The sequence below is a fragment of the Carcharhinus amblyrhynchos genome, chromosome 10 (assembly GCF_965287045.1).
Source record: "Carcharhinus amblyrhynchos chromosome 10, sCarAmb.v2.hapA, whole genome shotgun sequence".
NCBI lineage: Eukaryota > Metazoa > Chordata > Chondrichthyes > Carcharhiniformes > Carcharhinidae > Carcharhinus > Carcharhinus amblyrhynchos.
In genome coordinates this window covers 57,923,452-57,940,243 of record NC_137333.1, presented here as the reverse complement: position 1 = coordinate 57,940,243, position 16,792 = coordinate 57,923,452, and the positions used below count along the sequence as shown (strand labels likewise).

At 39.9% G+C, this 16,792-nt stretch overlaps 2 protein-coding genes across 2 annotated transcripts in view; one reads left to right on the top strand and one right to left on the bottom strand.

The window, feature by feature from the left end:
* Positions 1–16,792, top strand: part of LOC145348955 (ubiquitin carboxyl-terminal hydrolase 35-like) — a 399,754-nt gene that overhangs the window by 112,220 nt on the left and 270,742 nt on the right. The window lies entirely within an intron of this gene.
* Positions 13,887–16,792, bottom strand: part of gab2 (GRB2-associated binding protein 2) — a 294,459-nt gene continuing 291,553 nt past the window's right edge. Inside the window, exons 9-10 of the mRNA XM_080197098.1 lie at positions 16,551–16,673; positions 13,887–16,232 (exon numbers count right to left, since the gene is read on the bottom strand). Coding sequence (XP_080053224.1) covers positions 16,092–16,232; positions 16,551–16,673 — 264 coding nt within the window. The 3' untranslated portion in view covers positions 13,887–16,091. The remainder of the gene's footprint in view (positions 16,233–16,550; positions 16,674–16,792) is intronic.

Genomic DNA, 16,792 nt, shown 5'->3' with positions numbered 1-16,792 from the left:
TGGCACACCAACCCTTATCGACTCTGCAAAGTCCTCCTTACTAACATCGGTAGCGATTGGGGGGTGCTTGAGAGTTATCCCACAGGCTAGTCGTGCAACACAGTCACGGTTATACTCTGAATCATACAATGTGTCAGATGCCATCATCACCATTTTGGGTTTGTTCTGTCCCATCAGCAGGACAGACCCAGCTGAGTTGGCAGTACATTTGTGTAGAGACCAGAGGGAGTTTCCTGGAAATCTTCAACATCAACTCTGAACCCCATGAAATTGCATGACATCAGGTCAAACATGGATAAGGCAACCTCCTGCTGATTACTGTTGAACAGAGTGCTTGAACACAGATCTGTATTTATTGTGCTCCTGAGAAGAATTATGACCCCTGATAGAGGCAAGCCACTGTTCACGATTAACAAGACAGTTATTGATTAATGCATATCCTTGGAGTAATTGACTGGAAGCATGATCAATACCAACTGGCTCCCTTTAAGAAGGAGAAACAAAGAGACAATAACCCAGGATTAACCACTGTAGAAGCAAGACCCCAAATTTGGGATTCTGAGACATCACAAAAACCCATCCACAGGAAATTTGATCAGTTCACCTCCCCATGGGTTGTATATTTTAAATTTAAGTCATGAGTTTGAATATTTTATGAAGTTTTGATACATTTTGAATACTTGGGTGCAGAACAGAGTAGGTCAAATGTTAGTTGCTTTGTGTGTAACAAAGGAAGTTAGAGATTAAATACTTTGTGTATAATGAAGTTTGTCGGTCTCAGTGTTGAATCAAATGATGTGGCAAAGCAGATAGAAAATCGTGACTGAAGTACAAAGTAGCATAATGGCGCAGTGATTAGTTCTGTTGCCTCACAGTGCCAGGCACTCAGGTTTGATTCTTGGCTTGGGTGACAGTGGAGTCCGCACATTCTCTCCACGTCTGCGTGGGTTTCCTCCGGATGCACCGGTTTCCCCCACCACAGTCCAAAAGATGTGCTGGTTAGGTGCATTGGCTATGCTAAATTCTCTCTCAATGTACCCAACAGGCGCTGGAGTGTAGTGATTGAAGGATTTCATAGTAACTTCATTGCAATGTTAATGTGAGCCTACTTGTAACACAAATAAACTTTAAACAGAGGTCAGTTTGATAGAGCCTTGTTTGCCCTTCAATGCAAAGGTGACCATACCATAACCTAATAGAAGCCTACCTGTGACAGTAATAAATAAACTTTAAAAATGTTAAAGTTAAGCTGGCAGAAGGTGCTCCATGAGTATGTGAATGGCAAGTGGCCAAAATGGATAGAATATGCTGAATAAGGTTTTTGAGGCGGACCTGCTTTGTACTAGCATTGGGATTTAGCTCAGATGGGATAAGGGAAACGCACCTACAAATTAAGTAAGGCCACGGCAATAACCAGTTGTATGAAGGAGTTGTGTGAGAAAGAGACAGAGATTAATAAACTGAAGTAGCAGTTGAGTGCTGCAAAACAGGAAACTAATGTGGGGTGTTGAAGCTGAATAATGGAATGAACTTCAAATGTTACACATGAATTAGTTGCAGATACAGTTTGAGAATGCAGGAAGACTTAACCAAAGGATTGTAGAGATGTGATGGCTTACAGCTGCTGTGAAAATCTTCGTAAGTCAAACACAACAGAGGCAGCGATTACTTGAACTGACCTTACAGAAGGGGATAGGCAAAGGTTATGATGTGCACTTTTGAAGATTGAGGGGTCAATGGAGATGGTGACAAATTGAAGTTTCCACTGTCAGCTCAGAGGGGCTTATTAGATGGTGATATAAATTTGGGAGGCATGACTAATTAGGCATGTCATTATGGGGACAGGAATGACCCCTGGGATGATCCCCTGTGTGACAAGTATGTAATGGAACCGTCAACCCCACTCGCATCCATGCCCTTCAATCCTAATAAAACAGACTGTATCGATAAGGAACATCAGTTCAAATGCTTACTTATGCTGCAAAGAACCTCAAGGGGATGTTTGCACCAAAATAAAAGGGAGGAGCGAGTGGCGTAGTGCCCACAGATCCATCTCTGTGCAGTAAACGTGGTGGGAAACTTAGCTCAGTTATGAAACTGACAGCATGTGTTTGGAAAAAGCTTACTGGGGAGGAGTTTGCATTGAGTGCATGTTTCAAACACGAGCCTGATTTGAGGAGTGCTGAAAGCTGAGTCTGTGTATTACCAGTGTGTTTTAATTCTGTGTCTAGTGCCTGTGTCTATGGTCTGGTACCATTAGTTACTTACATTTGCTTGTTCAATGTATGTACTTGTATTTTGACTTAAGTGAAGAGGTGCATAAATTGTGACAAATGATGACTTGTTAAAGCTTTGTTCTGTTGAGAGTGATGATTCTGGGGCAATGAAGTGTGATGCTTTACACTTTGGTTTAACTTCAAAGATTATCTAGTTGTGAAACACTTTTTAAATATAATTTCTTGAGAATTTAACTTTGAGTTTTAATTACAGTTGAAGAAAGAAGAGTAAAGACTACTGTCCCGATCTATTTCGTTTGTTTTCTTTGAATGTTTTATTTTCATTTTAGTTTCAAATTAAGATTCCACTAAAGCAAAATGCAGTGAATAATCTGTGTTGGGAAGCTTCCATGAGTGAATATATGTGTGCACTTAATAAAGAATTTGTGTAAATTTTCTTTGTTCTGTTGCTAGCCTTAATGCTTTAATTGTGATTTTGCAATACTACTTTTGGTACTCAGTTTAAAAGTAAATTGGAGCTTTGCACTGAAACCCAGACAAATGTTTGAATCCTTAATCTTGGAAGTAATTGCTGGCTTCAATTACTGCTCAAGGGATACATTTGAATGTTCCTTTGAACATAATTTCTTAGAAAGTAAATGGAAATTTGAAAGCAAAGTATATAAATTGAATTTGAGAATAATCAGTTTGAGCTTGGAGTAACTCTGGGTTCAAATTGTTTAATAAAAGGATCTAAAGTTCAGAAGGAGAACATGTGCTCGTTTGTTAGTTTTTTTAAGAAACAATGATGATGTCATTACATTTGCACCTTTTGTTCAGTTTTCTCCAACTAGGAAAGATTTTATTACTTTCTGTTTAATTCATTATACATCTAATTTGCTGATCAAGAAATTGACATATATCGAGATCAGATTAGTTCATTTAATGTACCTTGTGTTTTGTTTTTAAAATGGGTCAATAATGAATTACAGACAACAAACAAGTCTAGCAGCTTCAAGATTTTTTTTATCACAATATGATGATAATAGGGACCTAAAGCTTTTGCCATTTTTAGAAAAGTTTGATTTGTTCAGATTTATGAAATCTTTTGAATTAAAGTGATTAGTTAAATTTAATTGTAGACACTACTGTTTCCGCAGGGATCAGTGCTGGGGCCTCAACTGTTTACCATAAATATAGACGATCTGGAGGAGGGGGCTGAGTGTAGGGTAACAAAGTTTGCTGACGACACGAAAATGAGTGGGAAAGCGAATTGCATGGAGGACGCGGAAAGTCTGAAGAGATTTGGATTGGCTGAGTGAGTGGGCGAGGATCTGGCAGATGGGGTATAACGTTGGCAAATGTGGGGTTATCCACTTTGGAAGAAATAATAGCAAAATGGAATATTATTTAAATGGTGAAAAATTACAACATGCCACTGTGCAGAGGGACCTGGGGGTCCTTGTGCATGAATCGCAAAAACTCAGTCTGCAGGTACAGCAGGTGATCAATGAGGCGAATGGAATGTTGGCCTTTATCATGAGGGGGATAGAATATAAAAGCAGGGAGGTCTTGCTGCAACTGTACAGGGTACTGGTGAGGCCGCAACTAGAGTACTGTATGCAATTTTGGTCCCCTTATTTGCGAAAGGATATATTGGCCTTGGAGGGAGTACAGAGAAGGTTCACCAGGCTGATACCGGAGAGGAAGGGGAGGGGAGATTGAGTAGATTGGGCCTGTACTCGTTGGAGTTTAGAAGGCTGAGGGGTGATCTTATAAAGACATATAAGATAATGAAGGGGCTAGATAGGATAGAGGTAGAGAGATTCTTTCCACTTAGAAAGGAAACCAGAACTAGAGGGCACAGCCTCAAAATAAGGGGGGGGGGTCAGTTTAGAACAGAGTTGAGGAGGAACTTCTTCTCTCCGAGGGTAGTGAATCTCTGGAATTCTCTGCCCATTGAAGTGGTGGAGGCTACCTCGTTGAATATGTTTAAGTCACGGGTAGATAGATAAGGGAATTAAGGGTTATGGGGAGCAGGCAGGTAAGTGAAATTGATCCACTTCAGATCAGCCATGATCTTATTGAATGGCGGGCAGGCTCGAGGGGCTAGGTGGCCTACTCCTGCTCCTACTTCTTATGTTCTTATGATATTTAATTGATTGAATAAATTAAGTGCATAGAATAGCAACTCATAAATGGGGAAGTTACTTAAAGTTTAAGGGAATAAATAATTTTTAAGTTTTGACAAATAAAGGGTAACTGAAGGATAGTCTGAGTTTTGAGTTAGAAAAATAAATTTGTTGTTTGAATTAAATGTGTTTTCTTATGAGGGATGAAATTCTTTGAGAACGCTATGTACGTAATTCTTTGAGAGCATGATGTACCTGACAATGGGGAACCTGTGGATATGGTGTATCTGGATTTCCAGAAGGCATTTGACAAGGTGCTGTACCAAAGGCTGCTGCATAAGATAAGGGTGCATGGTGTGCAGGAAATGTATTAGCACGGAGAGAGGATTGCTTAACTAATAGAAAGCATAGAGTGGGGGTAAATTAATGTTTTTCTGCGTGGCAATCCATGACCAGTGGTGTGCCTCAGGGATCAGTGTTGGAACCACAATTGCTTACAATTTACACAGATGATCTGGAGTTGGGCACCAAGTGTACTGTATCAAAATTTGCAGATGACACCAAGATGAGTGGCAGAGCAAAGTGTGCAGAGAATGCTGAAAGTCTGTGAAGGGACATAGATAGTCTAAATGAGTGGGCAAGGGTCTGGCAGATGAAGTACAATGTTGGTAAATGTGAGGTCATCCATTTTGGTAGGAATAACAGCAAAATGGACTATTATTTAATTGGTAAATTATTGCAGCATACTGCTGTGCAGAGGGACCTGGGTGTCCCTGTGCATGAATCACAAGAAGTTGGTTTGCAGGTGCAGCGGGTAATTGAAATTTTGTCCATGTGAGAGGGATGGAGTTTAAAGCAGCGAGGTTATGTTGCAGCTGTATAAGGTGCTGGTGAGGCCACACCTAGAGTACTGTGTACAGTTTTCGTCTCCTTACTTGAGAAAGGATATACTGGCACTGGAGGGTTTGCAGAGGAGATTCACTAGGTTGATTCCACAGTTGAGATGGTTGGCTTATGAGGAAAGACTGAGTAGACTGGGGCTATACTCATTGGTATTCAAAAGAATGAGGGGAGATCTTATAGAAACATACAAGATTTTGAAAGGAATAGATAAGATTGAAGCAGGGAAATTGTTTTCACCTGCAGGTGAAACTAGAACTAGGGGCATGGCCTCAAAATAAGGGGAAGCAGATTTAGGACTGAGTGGAGGCGGAACTTCTTCACCCAAAAGTTTGTGAATCTGTGGAATTCCCTGCCCAGTGAAGCAGTTGATGCTACCTCATTGTTTTTAAGGCAAGGATAGACAAATTTTTGAACAGTAAAGGTGAGTGGGCGGGTAAGTGGAGCTGAGTCCATGAAAATATCAACCATGATCTTATTGAATGGCAGAGGAGGTTTGAGGGGCCAGATGGCTTACTCCCACTCCTAATTCTTATGTTCTTAAATTGGGATAATTTTAATGAAAATAATATTTCTTCTGTTTTATGTGTGTTATCCGTACGGAGTAAATGTCAACTCAGGTAATGCAGACATGAGCGTGCAAAATCTGTTGTTTTAATCTATGTACCTAAATTAATAACTTTCTGTAGAAGATAATGGATGTTATGTGTTCATGAATAACGTGATCTCTAGGGTTGGGGAAGGGGAGGGAGGCGAGTAGGAGGAAGATAGAATCAAAATGGTAAAATCGGGCCTTAAATGCTGAATCTGGGAGTGATTCAGATCCGCCTTGTAAACCTGTTGTCAGGTGCCCCCAAATGCACTCTGCCTGAAAAAAAGCAGCGATTCTGAATCGCACTGCAGAAGACTTAGGGCGGGGCTTAACGCACTCAAAGCACTGCAGCTCCGATCGGAGCCTTGAATTGTGCAAATACAGTAAGAAACAATTGAAAAATGCTCCCCTGCCACATTGTTCCCGGGCTGTAAAAAACAGATAAAGTGGCCCAGGAGCTAAAAGCAGGAGCAATGGCCCCCACAGACATCGCCCCATCCCACAACAGAACTATCCCTCTTATCCACCCACCTCCTCTGCTATCCAGACTGATCACGAGCCCCCCCCCACCCCGGCCCATTCCCCCAGAACTGATTGCATACAGAGTGGCAGCAGACCGTCCCCCCACCCACCAGAGACCGATCTGGCCCGCCTCCTCCTCCCCCCACAGAGAATGCTCTGACCCCCCCACCCCCCCCCCGAGAATGATCTGACCTGCCTCCCTTCTCTTGACTTGATTAGTTATAGAGACTTGCATTCTAATCAGTATTCTGTAAACTGAGTGTGTGCCTTTATATGCCCTGTTTGTGATCAGAGCTCCCCACTCACCTGACGAAGGGGCAAAGCCCCGAAAGCTAGTGGCGTTTGCTACCAAATAAACCTGTTGGACTTTAACCTGGTGTTGTGAGTCTTCTTACTGTGTTTATCCCAATCCAACACCTATATCTCCATATCATCCCTCCCTCCCACCAGAGAACGATCTGACCTGCTTCCCCCCTCCCCCTGGCAGAAAGCCATCTGACCCTACCCCCTCCTCCCCCCCACTAGAGAATGCTCTGACCCGAGGAATGCTTCCTCCCCCCACCAGAGAATGATCTGACTTGCCTCCCTCCTTCCTCCTTCCCCCCCCCCCCGCCCAGCCCCACCGGAGAACGATCTGGCCCGCCACCCTCTCCCAACCATCACCGACCTGAGTTAGAGCGCCGCTGGAATCTCTAACCTTCCCTTTTCAGAAGCTGGAACGCCGGGAACAGACTTTTGCAGGCCATGTCTGTTTCACACCGCATCTGGATGGGCAAACATGGTGGCAAAGGGGAAACGCCGGTAGTTTGAGCGCCTGTTTTGGGTGCAGTGCCAATCGTGGCCATTTTAGCCACTTGGTAAAGGGGGAATGGGCGTGGAGACAGACATGAAATGCGTTACTCGCCTCATGATCAATTTTACCAAGTTTTTGCATCTGAAAATGGGCGCAACTTGTTGGTTAAATTGGGTGCATAGTGTTAAATCTTGGGGAGTGTTGATGAAGTTGCAACAGGTGATAGCAATTTCCACCATTTAGTTATTTGAAATCATTGAAAGGAAGTCAAAACCTTAGATGACTAAAATACAGCCTACTCATGGCTCTATCCATGAACGAGGAGGAAATAAGGTGATGGAGGAGTTTCCTCTATACGTTGTTAAACTGGCATAAAAATAACATGAGCAACTGTTACATGTGTTGATGTTTTTCTCTTTTACTCCGCAGGTGCGTCAGTCCACCTTGTCACACGAGGGGTATGCACACGGTGGGTCGTGCGTGGGCTTCTCTTGGATGTTTTGAGAGTAGCCTAGTACTTTGTGTCATTTGTGCATGCTTAAAACTGGACCAGCAGATGGGCACCTCAACAGCTCAGTGCTTATCACTGTTTGCTGTGCAGATACATGGATTTGGGCCTGTGTCTGTGGGAGTTCATGCATTCTCCCTGTGGTTGCGTGGGTTTCCTCTGGGTGCTCCGGTTTCCTCCCACACCCTGAAGATGTGCTCTTAGGCTGATTGGTGTAACAAATTGTCCCTAAATTATTCTCCCCTTAATCTGGTTTCCAATGGGGGTACCATAAGCATAGACATGGGTCAAGGGTGGAGGAGGAAAAACACATAGTTAAGATGGCGGCGTGGGCTCGTTGGGCCAAAGGGCCTGTTTCCCGTGCTGTGTTGTTCTTTGTTCTTTGTTTATATTGGGTTAATTGAGCATTAAATGAACATAAAATTAAAACTTAAAGGGGTGGGTCCCAAGCTGTAGTACTTGCTTGTCCCCATTAGCAACTTACAAATGACACCCCAACCCCTGAATGCTTAAAAGCCATCCCAGTGCAAAGACAGTCACCTGGAAGCCCTGCCTCCAGCATCTCCCTGGCATTTCCCCCACATCCTTTACTCCAAGCAATGCATTCACCTGAGCTCCCTGAGAGTTTTTTTGCCAGGTACACACTTTGGGAGATCTGCTGTGATCCACAACATTCTGTCATCACGCTGACATGGATGGATTTTCTGATGGGGAGGGATTGGGGGAGGGACTGGTGGGGGGGGAGGAGAAGATTCAGCTGTAGAGGCTTGATAATTAGATGCTAATGCCTTCACATAATGTTCCTAACGTAGAACATCAGGAAAAGTGCATTGCCACCGATGGGGGGAGGGGACAGTTGCATCATAAATTTAAATCAGCGTGAAACAATTTGGAAGTTACTGCAAGATTTTCCACTGCTATTACCAAACCCATCATATATGGTAAGAAGTTGAACATTCTGGCCTTTGGCTATCAGACATTGCATGGACCTCATGAAATTGATCACCACTTCCACACTGTGAATGATGGTCTCCTAGCTCTGCACAAAGCCCGATACCAAATTGCAACTGAATTCCTCCATGCTCCTTGATAGTGACAGCAGAGTTTTGGCATTTCAGCATGTATGTATTTTTCCATTCATTTCCGACTCCAGGACCAGTTCCTGACTCAGTGTATCTGAAAGGGTAGGGTTGAGGAAAGAGGGTGGGGGAGGGGGAATGGCGACAGAGGTGCTGGATTATACCATCTGCAGTGTGTAAATCAGAAGAGATTGAGGGATGAGGGGGAAGTGGGATGTGAGAACATAGATTAAGTAGGAACATACTGTCATCCTCTATGGTAGCCTTGATGTGGAGATGCCGGTGTTGGACTAGGGTAAGCATGGTAAGAAGTCTCACAACGCCCGAGGTTAAAGTCCAACAGGTTTATTTGGTAACGTAAACCACAAGCTTTCAGAACTGTGGAATAATTTCAGAATAACCTTGTGGCTTGTGCTACCAAATAAAGCTGTTGGAATTTAACCTGGTGTGGTGAGACTTCTTACTATCCACTATGGTTACAGCCTAGCTGTTAACCATAATCTGTCACAGCAATGAGTGCCAGCACCATCTGCCAATTCGAAGATGAGACATATGGGTGTGGAGTTTGCAGCAGTATCTGATATTTGGGAGTGAGGCGAAGCTATGAATGTTGGCTGTTAGAAATTGTTGATAGGTGAGTAAAAGGGCTGAGTTGGCTGTGAATGGAGCAGTGTATGGTGGGCTAGCGATTCATTTGTAAGGAAATGATGCATTCATGAAATTGACCACCTGTACAAGTTCATTGAACTTTTAGCAGCACAACATCCAGGCCCTGGTTTTAGAGCTAGAAACTGACAGCTAGCTGAACCAACTTCCTCAATCATGACTGCCTGGAGTCCCCCAATCCCCCTTGTTAAGAACTCCACTGATGTTAAATGTGAAAGTATATAAAACCAGAAGGATAACTTGGAGTACCGCTTCACGGTGGCGAATATTTTCGATTTGTTATAATTTGAGAAAAGATATGCAACCCAAGATGGAAAAGTTCAATTGTTTTGTGATCTATTAATAAACAGTGTTTATTAAATGGAAACACACAAGAAAGATAATACACTACAACAGTACACTTAACTACAGTAATGGCTATACATACAGTATCTCATGAAGTTACCCTTTGTTCCCACCTATCTACATTTCCTGAATTTTTAGAAATGCCCCTTTTCCCGAACAATGGCCAAGATTATATAACTTAAAGCTAAATCCAGCCGCTAGTTATCACTCGCAGGTTATTTGTCTGCATTCGGGAAAGCTGTCTTCAGTTTCAGTGAAGGAATAATCTCTATTCCAGTTTTGGATTTTAAACAGCAGCCTTTTCGCAATGGCTCATTTTCAGGAAAGGCAGCTTTCTGCGGCTGGGTGTGGCTATGATGGTAGTTGCTTCTACGTGTGTCGTTTTCTCCAATTATCTTGCTATGGATATATAATTTTTCCCTTTTTACATTACCCACCCTATGGACTCAGCTTTTAGCATCGACGTGTCAATTCCCTTATCTCTCCACTTCGAAGTCGATATGCCATTGTTTTTACCCCTAATCACGTAGGTAAACACTTAGTTTCCCACTGATATGCTAACTTGCATATCAAAACATCTCTTCAGATTGACAGCTACACTTATCAGTCCCCTTTTTATTTTATCTCAATCTCATTTTTTAAAATTTAATTTTCCTTCAGTTTTATCACATGCCTCTTGTATCCTTGCAAACCGGCCTTCAATGCTGCATTGGAGAACCTTGGTGTCTGGCCTGTTGGGCTTTTCCACAACTCTTTCCATTCAGAGATTCTTCTTGAACCAATTCCAGCAGCTCTTCCAGCCAGAATGCACCCCACCTTTAAGTTTGATTTAAGTGGTGCTGACCGAGCACAAACTCACACACTGCTAAGCAACTTGCTTAGCAATGGGCAGAATACCATTATAACTTATATTGAGAGGCAGCACAAAGTTACTGCTGCTAATCCCAGTGCTCAAGTACCAGCTGAATCCAATTTTTCTCCCAAATGCCATTTGTGGAAACAAACCATCTTCACTATCTGCATGCATTTAGTTTGTGGAATTACAACACAGTCAATTAATCTTTTCAGCACTGAGGTTTATTTTCACGTCACTTCACATTGTTGTCTATAACATATGCAGAGACAAGATAGCAAATTGTGTTATGTAACAGCACAGGCATATAATCAGACCCTTAAGTAACCTGTCAAATAGTAACTATTTTGTGCAAAAATGCAGTGGTAGATTGATTTATGGTTTTTCTGTTATTGAATAATATGTACCTTGGTGACAGTCCATGTTGAGATTATTTTGGTCACAAGCTCAAATTGATTGATTTCTTTAATCCTGTATTTGACATCATTGCTGCCATAATGCAGTCAAAAATAAACCAGTCAAAACTGTAATAAATTATTGTACAAAAGCACTGCACTTTGGTCCTTTTAACTAGTTCTCACTATTACTTCTGGAGAGAAATATCTACACAAGGTAAAAAAAATCAAATACTAATACTGCAAAAGAAAAAGTTGTAAATATTTAATTAGAAGTGCAGTCATTGTATATACAGCTCATGCAGTAAAGCAATGTAAGCCAGTGATTAGTGCTCACTGCAAATTCAAATGTGTGATTCTTTAACCAAATATGTACATTTTTCACACATTCTTTTATTTATAATTGCTACATTATACGTATACCACATAAACTGACAATACTTGTATTAAATAAAAAATAATTATACATTCTACAGCAGAAAAAATACTCTTTATAGTGACCTGATGACTACTCCAATGGCTTCATAACATCAAAGCAGTTTAACTGCCTTTAGTGTTCAATTGATTTGAACACACTTACAATAAATTATCTGTGGTATAAATAATATAATGGACAGAAATAGGATAATGAATTTATAGCACTTGTGAAAAAACTCTTGAATTTGTCATTTGTGATTTTGTCACTCACGATTTATGAAGTTCTTCCCATGAATGTCCTACTAACTTCCATTGTGAATCTCAATTAATCCCTTTAGATCTTTGAAATTCAACTCTTCAACAGAGAATATAATAGTGCAACATGCAATTCCAAGTATCCATGGTTTATGATTCCAAGATAGTCCTGAGTTTCTTGTAGAATGCATTTGTATGAAAATGTCACACCTACCTGGGGTCGGTATGGCATTCATTAACTATCAGAAATACTTGTGAACACCAAGGAACTACATAAGCTAATGGTCCTATTTCTGCAGTGAATCTAAATGCTGTGTGTTGAGTCCTACAGTCTTAACACAATTGTTCCACAATTATACAAATTTGCTTTACTTACATACCACACCGCCATTCCTGAGTTAATGGGAGAAATAAACTTACAATAAACACAATTTAAATCTGCATTTTGCTTTTGTGTTTGTATATAGATTTTTTAAAAAAGTTATGGTTTTCTCTGGCCCCCATAGGAATATTGTATTGATCAAACTATAATTCATGTTGAAGTATCAAAATGATGAATAAATGTGGATTTAACTTAAAACTTAACTTAGTAGTTATTTTTGAGAGTTGAGGTTGATTTTGTAACTTGCTTGATTTCATCTTTTTGTATCAGGAACCAAGCGCGCCAGGATTTATTTGGCTGATATAGCACAATTTGATCAATAATGAATGTCGTCCAAATGAAGAAAAGTACAGCTATATGAATTGGGATCAAATTTCTGACAGAATGAGGACATTTATTTTCCCTTTTTTTGGATTTTCTTAACACTTTGGTAAAATGGAGAGACTGGAGAAGCTAGGATTATGTTTTTCTCCTTAAAGAAGTTGGAAGTATTCAAAATTATAGGGGATTTTCATAGAGTAAATAGAGAAGAACTGTTTCCTCTGGCACAAGGGTTAGTAATCAAAAGGACCCAGGTTTAAGAAAATTGGCAAAAGAATCTTTGGTGAAATAAGCAGTTTTATTGCACTGTGTTGTTACCTGGAATGCACTGCCTAAAAGGATATGGAGGCAGATTCAATAATAACTTCCAGAAGGGAATTCAATTTAGAAAAAGAAAAATATGCCAGATTATTAGGAGAGAGTAGTTAGTGAGGTTAACTGGATAGCTCTAAGTGCCAATAAAGGCCTGATGAGCCAAATTCCAATTGTGCTGAGTCCAATTCTATGGTTCAATTTCCTATTCTCAGTTATCCCTTCAATTGAGATAGTGGAACAAACCAGAGTGGATTTCTCCAAGGCTGCCTTAAGTGCTATTCCATTATTAAGAGACATTGACCTCTGCAGTTTAGCATTGGTCTTGTTATTTTTCTTCCTAAAGAATTAAAGCCCTCTTCTTTGTAATATGGCCTAGGAGGTGAGGAAACAGCAGGCCAAAATTAGTTAAAATTGCAACATAGCAATAACCAAAAGGCTGAAATTCAAACTGCTCTGATGTTTGAGTCTAACTTCACTGTAAAGAGCTACTGCATCTCCCTGTACATGTTTATCGTCATTTTGTTCTATTCTATAATTATTGAAAATATTTAAATGACTGTAAAATATCCTATAACTTCCAGCAGAAAGTTTGTTTTTTAACACAATATTTATTTATTAACCTATGATACTTAAATGATGAAATGTTACTTGAATAATTTGCTGTTAATCTGGACTGAATATAAGTGGAAGTTTCATCAGAATGTGTTATTTGTAACTCAGTGAGATAAGTCAGCTTTTCCGTTTAGAAAGTCCAGAACATTTGGCCTGATTTTCTTTTAAGAGGCTTTCAATTTTTGGCTCCAATGCAAACATAGCTTATAATTTAAACTTAAACTTACTGAATGTCATCATCATTGTTAAACAGCTCTGGCCACAAAAAAAGCAAGATTTTAATATCTAGTATTATAATGAAGGAATGTCATCTCATATGGACGTCTCAATTATTGCAACCAAGAAATGGGAATAAATGTTATGTATTGAGATTGGCAGTGGTGAATGTAGACCTCCCCAGGATCTGTCCAGAGTCTCAACTTTTCATCTTATTTATTAATGACATTGATGATGGAATGGATCAGAATGTGTAAATGGCAGAACATTCTGATCTCTGAATGGGCTGCTATCAGCATCCTTCTTAACCATGATCACCACCATTTACATTCCCTTTGTCTTTTTGTCTATGACAGACATCTTTCTCAATCTTTCTATCCATCTCCCACCGCACCCCGCCAACCCCCTCTCCTCACCACAACAGCATAAATCTCATCCTATCTTCAATTGTCTTCCGCTCTGATGAAGGGTCATCCAGACTTAAGACATTAACTCAATTCTTTCTCCACAGATGTTGTAAGATCAGCTGAGATTATGTCAGCATTTTCTGTTTTTGTCATTGTGCATTTGGCTATGTTTGCAGCACTTACCCATTCTTGATCCATTCTGGGATTTAACCATTTACCTTAACAGTCCCCCACTTCTATTTTACATGAAGAATCTCTGGTGAGTTACAGTGACTGTCTGATCAGACTTGATCTGTAGGAAGTGTGTTTCTTGCAGTCAATTGAATCTCACAAAAATCTATAGAAATTCTTTGGACTGAATCATTATGATTTAAAGAAATGTGTTATTTTCAGTTTGTCTCCCCAGTACAAAATGTATTGGAATAAAACAATTCACAAAAATTGTGGTGATGTCATTTGTGATCTTAACCAAAATGATCACAAGGTTTGACAGAAGGGGATCACACCTGAATTACACAGTTAATTGATTTTAAGTGGATGTTTTTTGTGAAAAGTGTTTTACATAAAATGTACAGCCAAGAAGCAGGGCATTGGCTTCACAACCCCTATTCCCCATAGCAATGTTCATGCTGCACTCAAACCTCCTCCCATTTTTCCTTATCTAACTTTATCAGCATAACCCTATACTATTCCTATCTCTCTCGTTTGCTTTCAATCTTAAAGTATCTTTGTTACTTTTTATGGCACTGGTAACAATATATATGGTTATAACTTAACAAACGACATTGCAACACTGCAGTTACTTTGCCTTTGGTGACAGCACTTGCATGAAAATAAGTTCACCAGGCATAAACAATGGCTGGAATTTTACCAGCTCACCTGCCCCAGAATCAGGCGCAGAATGGCATTCTCTGTTGGCCTCTGGCAGAATCTTATGAGCCTCAGGTGGGTGAGATCGTAAAATAACTGTAAATGTGTCTGTCATTTTACATTAATTCTAAGGACATCTTTTTATTAGCATGAAAACCTTTCACATGGATTCTTGTATCTTCCATTCAATATGGTGAACAAACATACATGTTTCAGTGTTCAAGACTAGTGTCATTTACTGTCTAGGTTTTTGTAATGAATATAAAAGTCTGTTGTGAAGTTGTGATTTTGTGGCTGCTAAGTCCACTCCGTTTTCCAGGAAATATAGGATTTCTGGCATTGTAAATGGAAGGAGCAGTAATCTTCATTTGTGACCGACTTTCTCAGACTCAATAGGGCACAACTCCCTCAGTTGATAGGGATAGGCTTTCAACTTGCCACTGGATGTATCAGTTGAAAATCAATAGAGGTGATAATTGGGCATTTGCTAAGCCAGACAGCTGATCTGCAACATCAGTTTTAGGTTTGGGTGGCAATTTAAACAATTGAGCCCATATGGTTTATTTCAGTAATTATCAATGTTGAAATAAATCAATGACACTTCAGTTCTGGTTAAATGCACATATTTTACAATATTCTGCTGCTATGTTTAAAATGTATTACAAGTTTCAGGGCATTCTTCAGAAAATGGATATTTACTTGTAGCTGGTGATAGGTTCAGAAACTGAATTAATAGTATGGAAATAGCTGGTTTTTGACAAAACCTTGTGTTTACGGAATTAATCAGGTAGCTGACAACTTTATTCTTCACTCTTACCATAGCTTTTTTTTAAGCGGACAGATATTGAGATGTGGTAATGTTTAAGCACTATGACATCTCCTTTAGATAATAAAAACAAAAATGTTGGAAAATCTCAACAGGTCTGACAGCATCTGTGGAGAGAGAATAGGGCCAACAATTTGACTCGAACCATTGACTCTATTCTCCCTCCACAGATGTTGTCAGACCGGCTGAGATTTTCTAGTGTTTTCTGTTTTTGTTTCAGATTCTAGCATCCACAGTATTTTGCTTTTGCCTTAGATAATACTTGTGAGCATTTTTGAGAGTGAATCTTTGAAAAATTGCTTTCTGTGATTGCTTTTATCTAAAGATGATGAAGAGCTACCTATAAAATTTGAGGCAATTCAAGAAACACCATCCCTTGTTCTGACATGTTATTGTGTAACAGAAATTCCAGATTTTGTTTTTACAGAACTGTCAATAGTTGGTTTTCTACTGTTTGACATTTATATCACTATTTCAGAGTCTTCAAAGGCTCAGTGGATTGTCTCACATCTGTCCACTCTTGCATGGTGTTCTGGAGAGCCTGGGTCCTTTCCTTGTCCACTTGTACATAGTCTACTTTTTCATCTGATGTGACCGAGGATGTGGAAGGCTGAATGTGAAAAGAATATAAAATTGAATGAATTTGAATTGGCTCTACTGTAGACGTTTAGAATAAGTTTGTTATTTTATTGTGGCCACCACATCAGTTTTTGTACCCAAGTAGGGAGATTGAACTTTCAGTAAGATTTATGATCTAAGCCATTTTAGATCACTGAAATTGCACAAAAGAAAGACTGACCAGGGGAATAGGAAAAACATGAGGCAAATTTAATACTTTACACCCAATGTACTTAAATCCAGAAAACATTTATTATATTCACTATACCAAAACAAAACTAGATGATCAGAAATAGACAAACAGTTTTACCTTTCGATGAGGACCAGGAGAACTCGGCTGGAAATCCAAAGACAAATAATCAACGCTCCCAGTCTTCCTGGTGACAGGGCTGCCAGTCACAGGATTCATTGGAGAGGTAGATATTGGATTCTGCTGTTTTGGGTAAATTAAACATAATAAATACTTACTTCATACTATGGGGGCAAACTAACTGATTTCAGAGTTAACAAGAATAATCAGAAATTCATATCTCTCCAATAAACTACTGTATA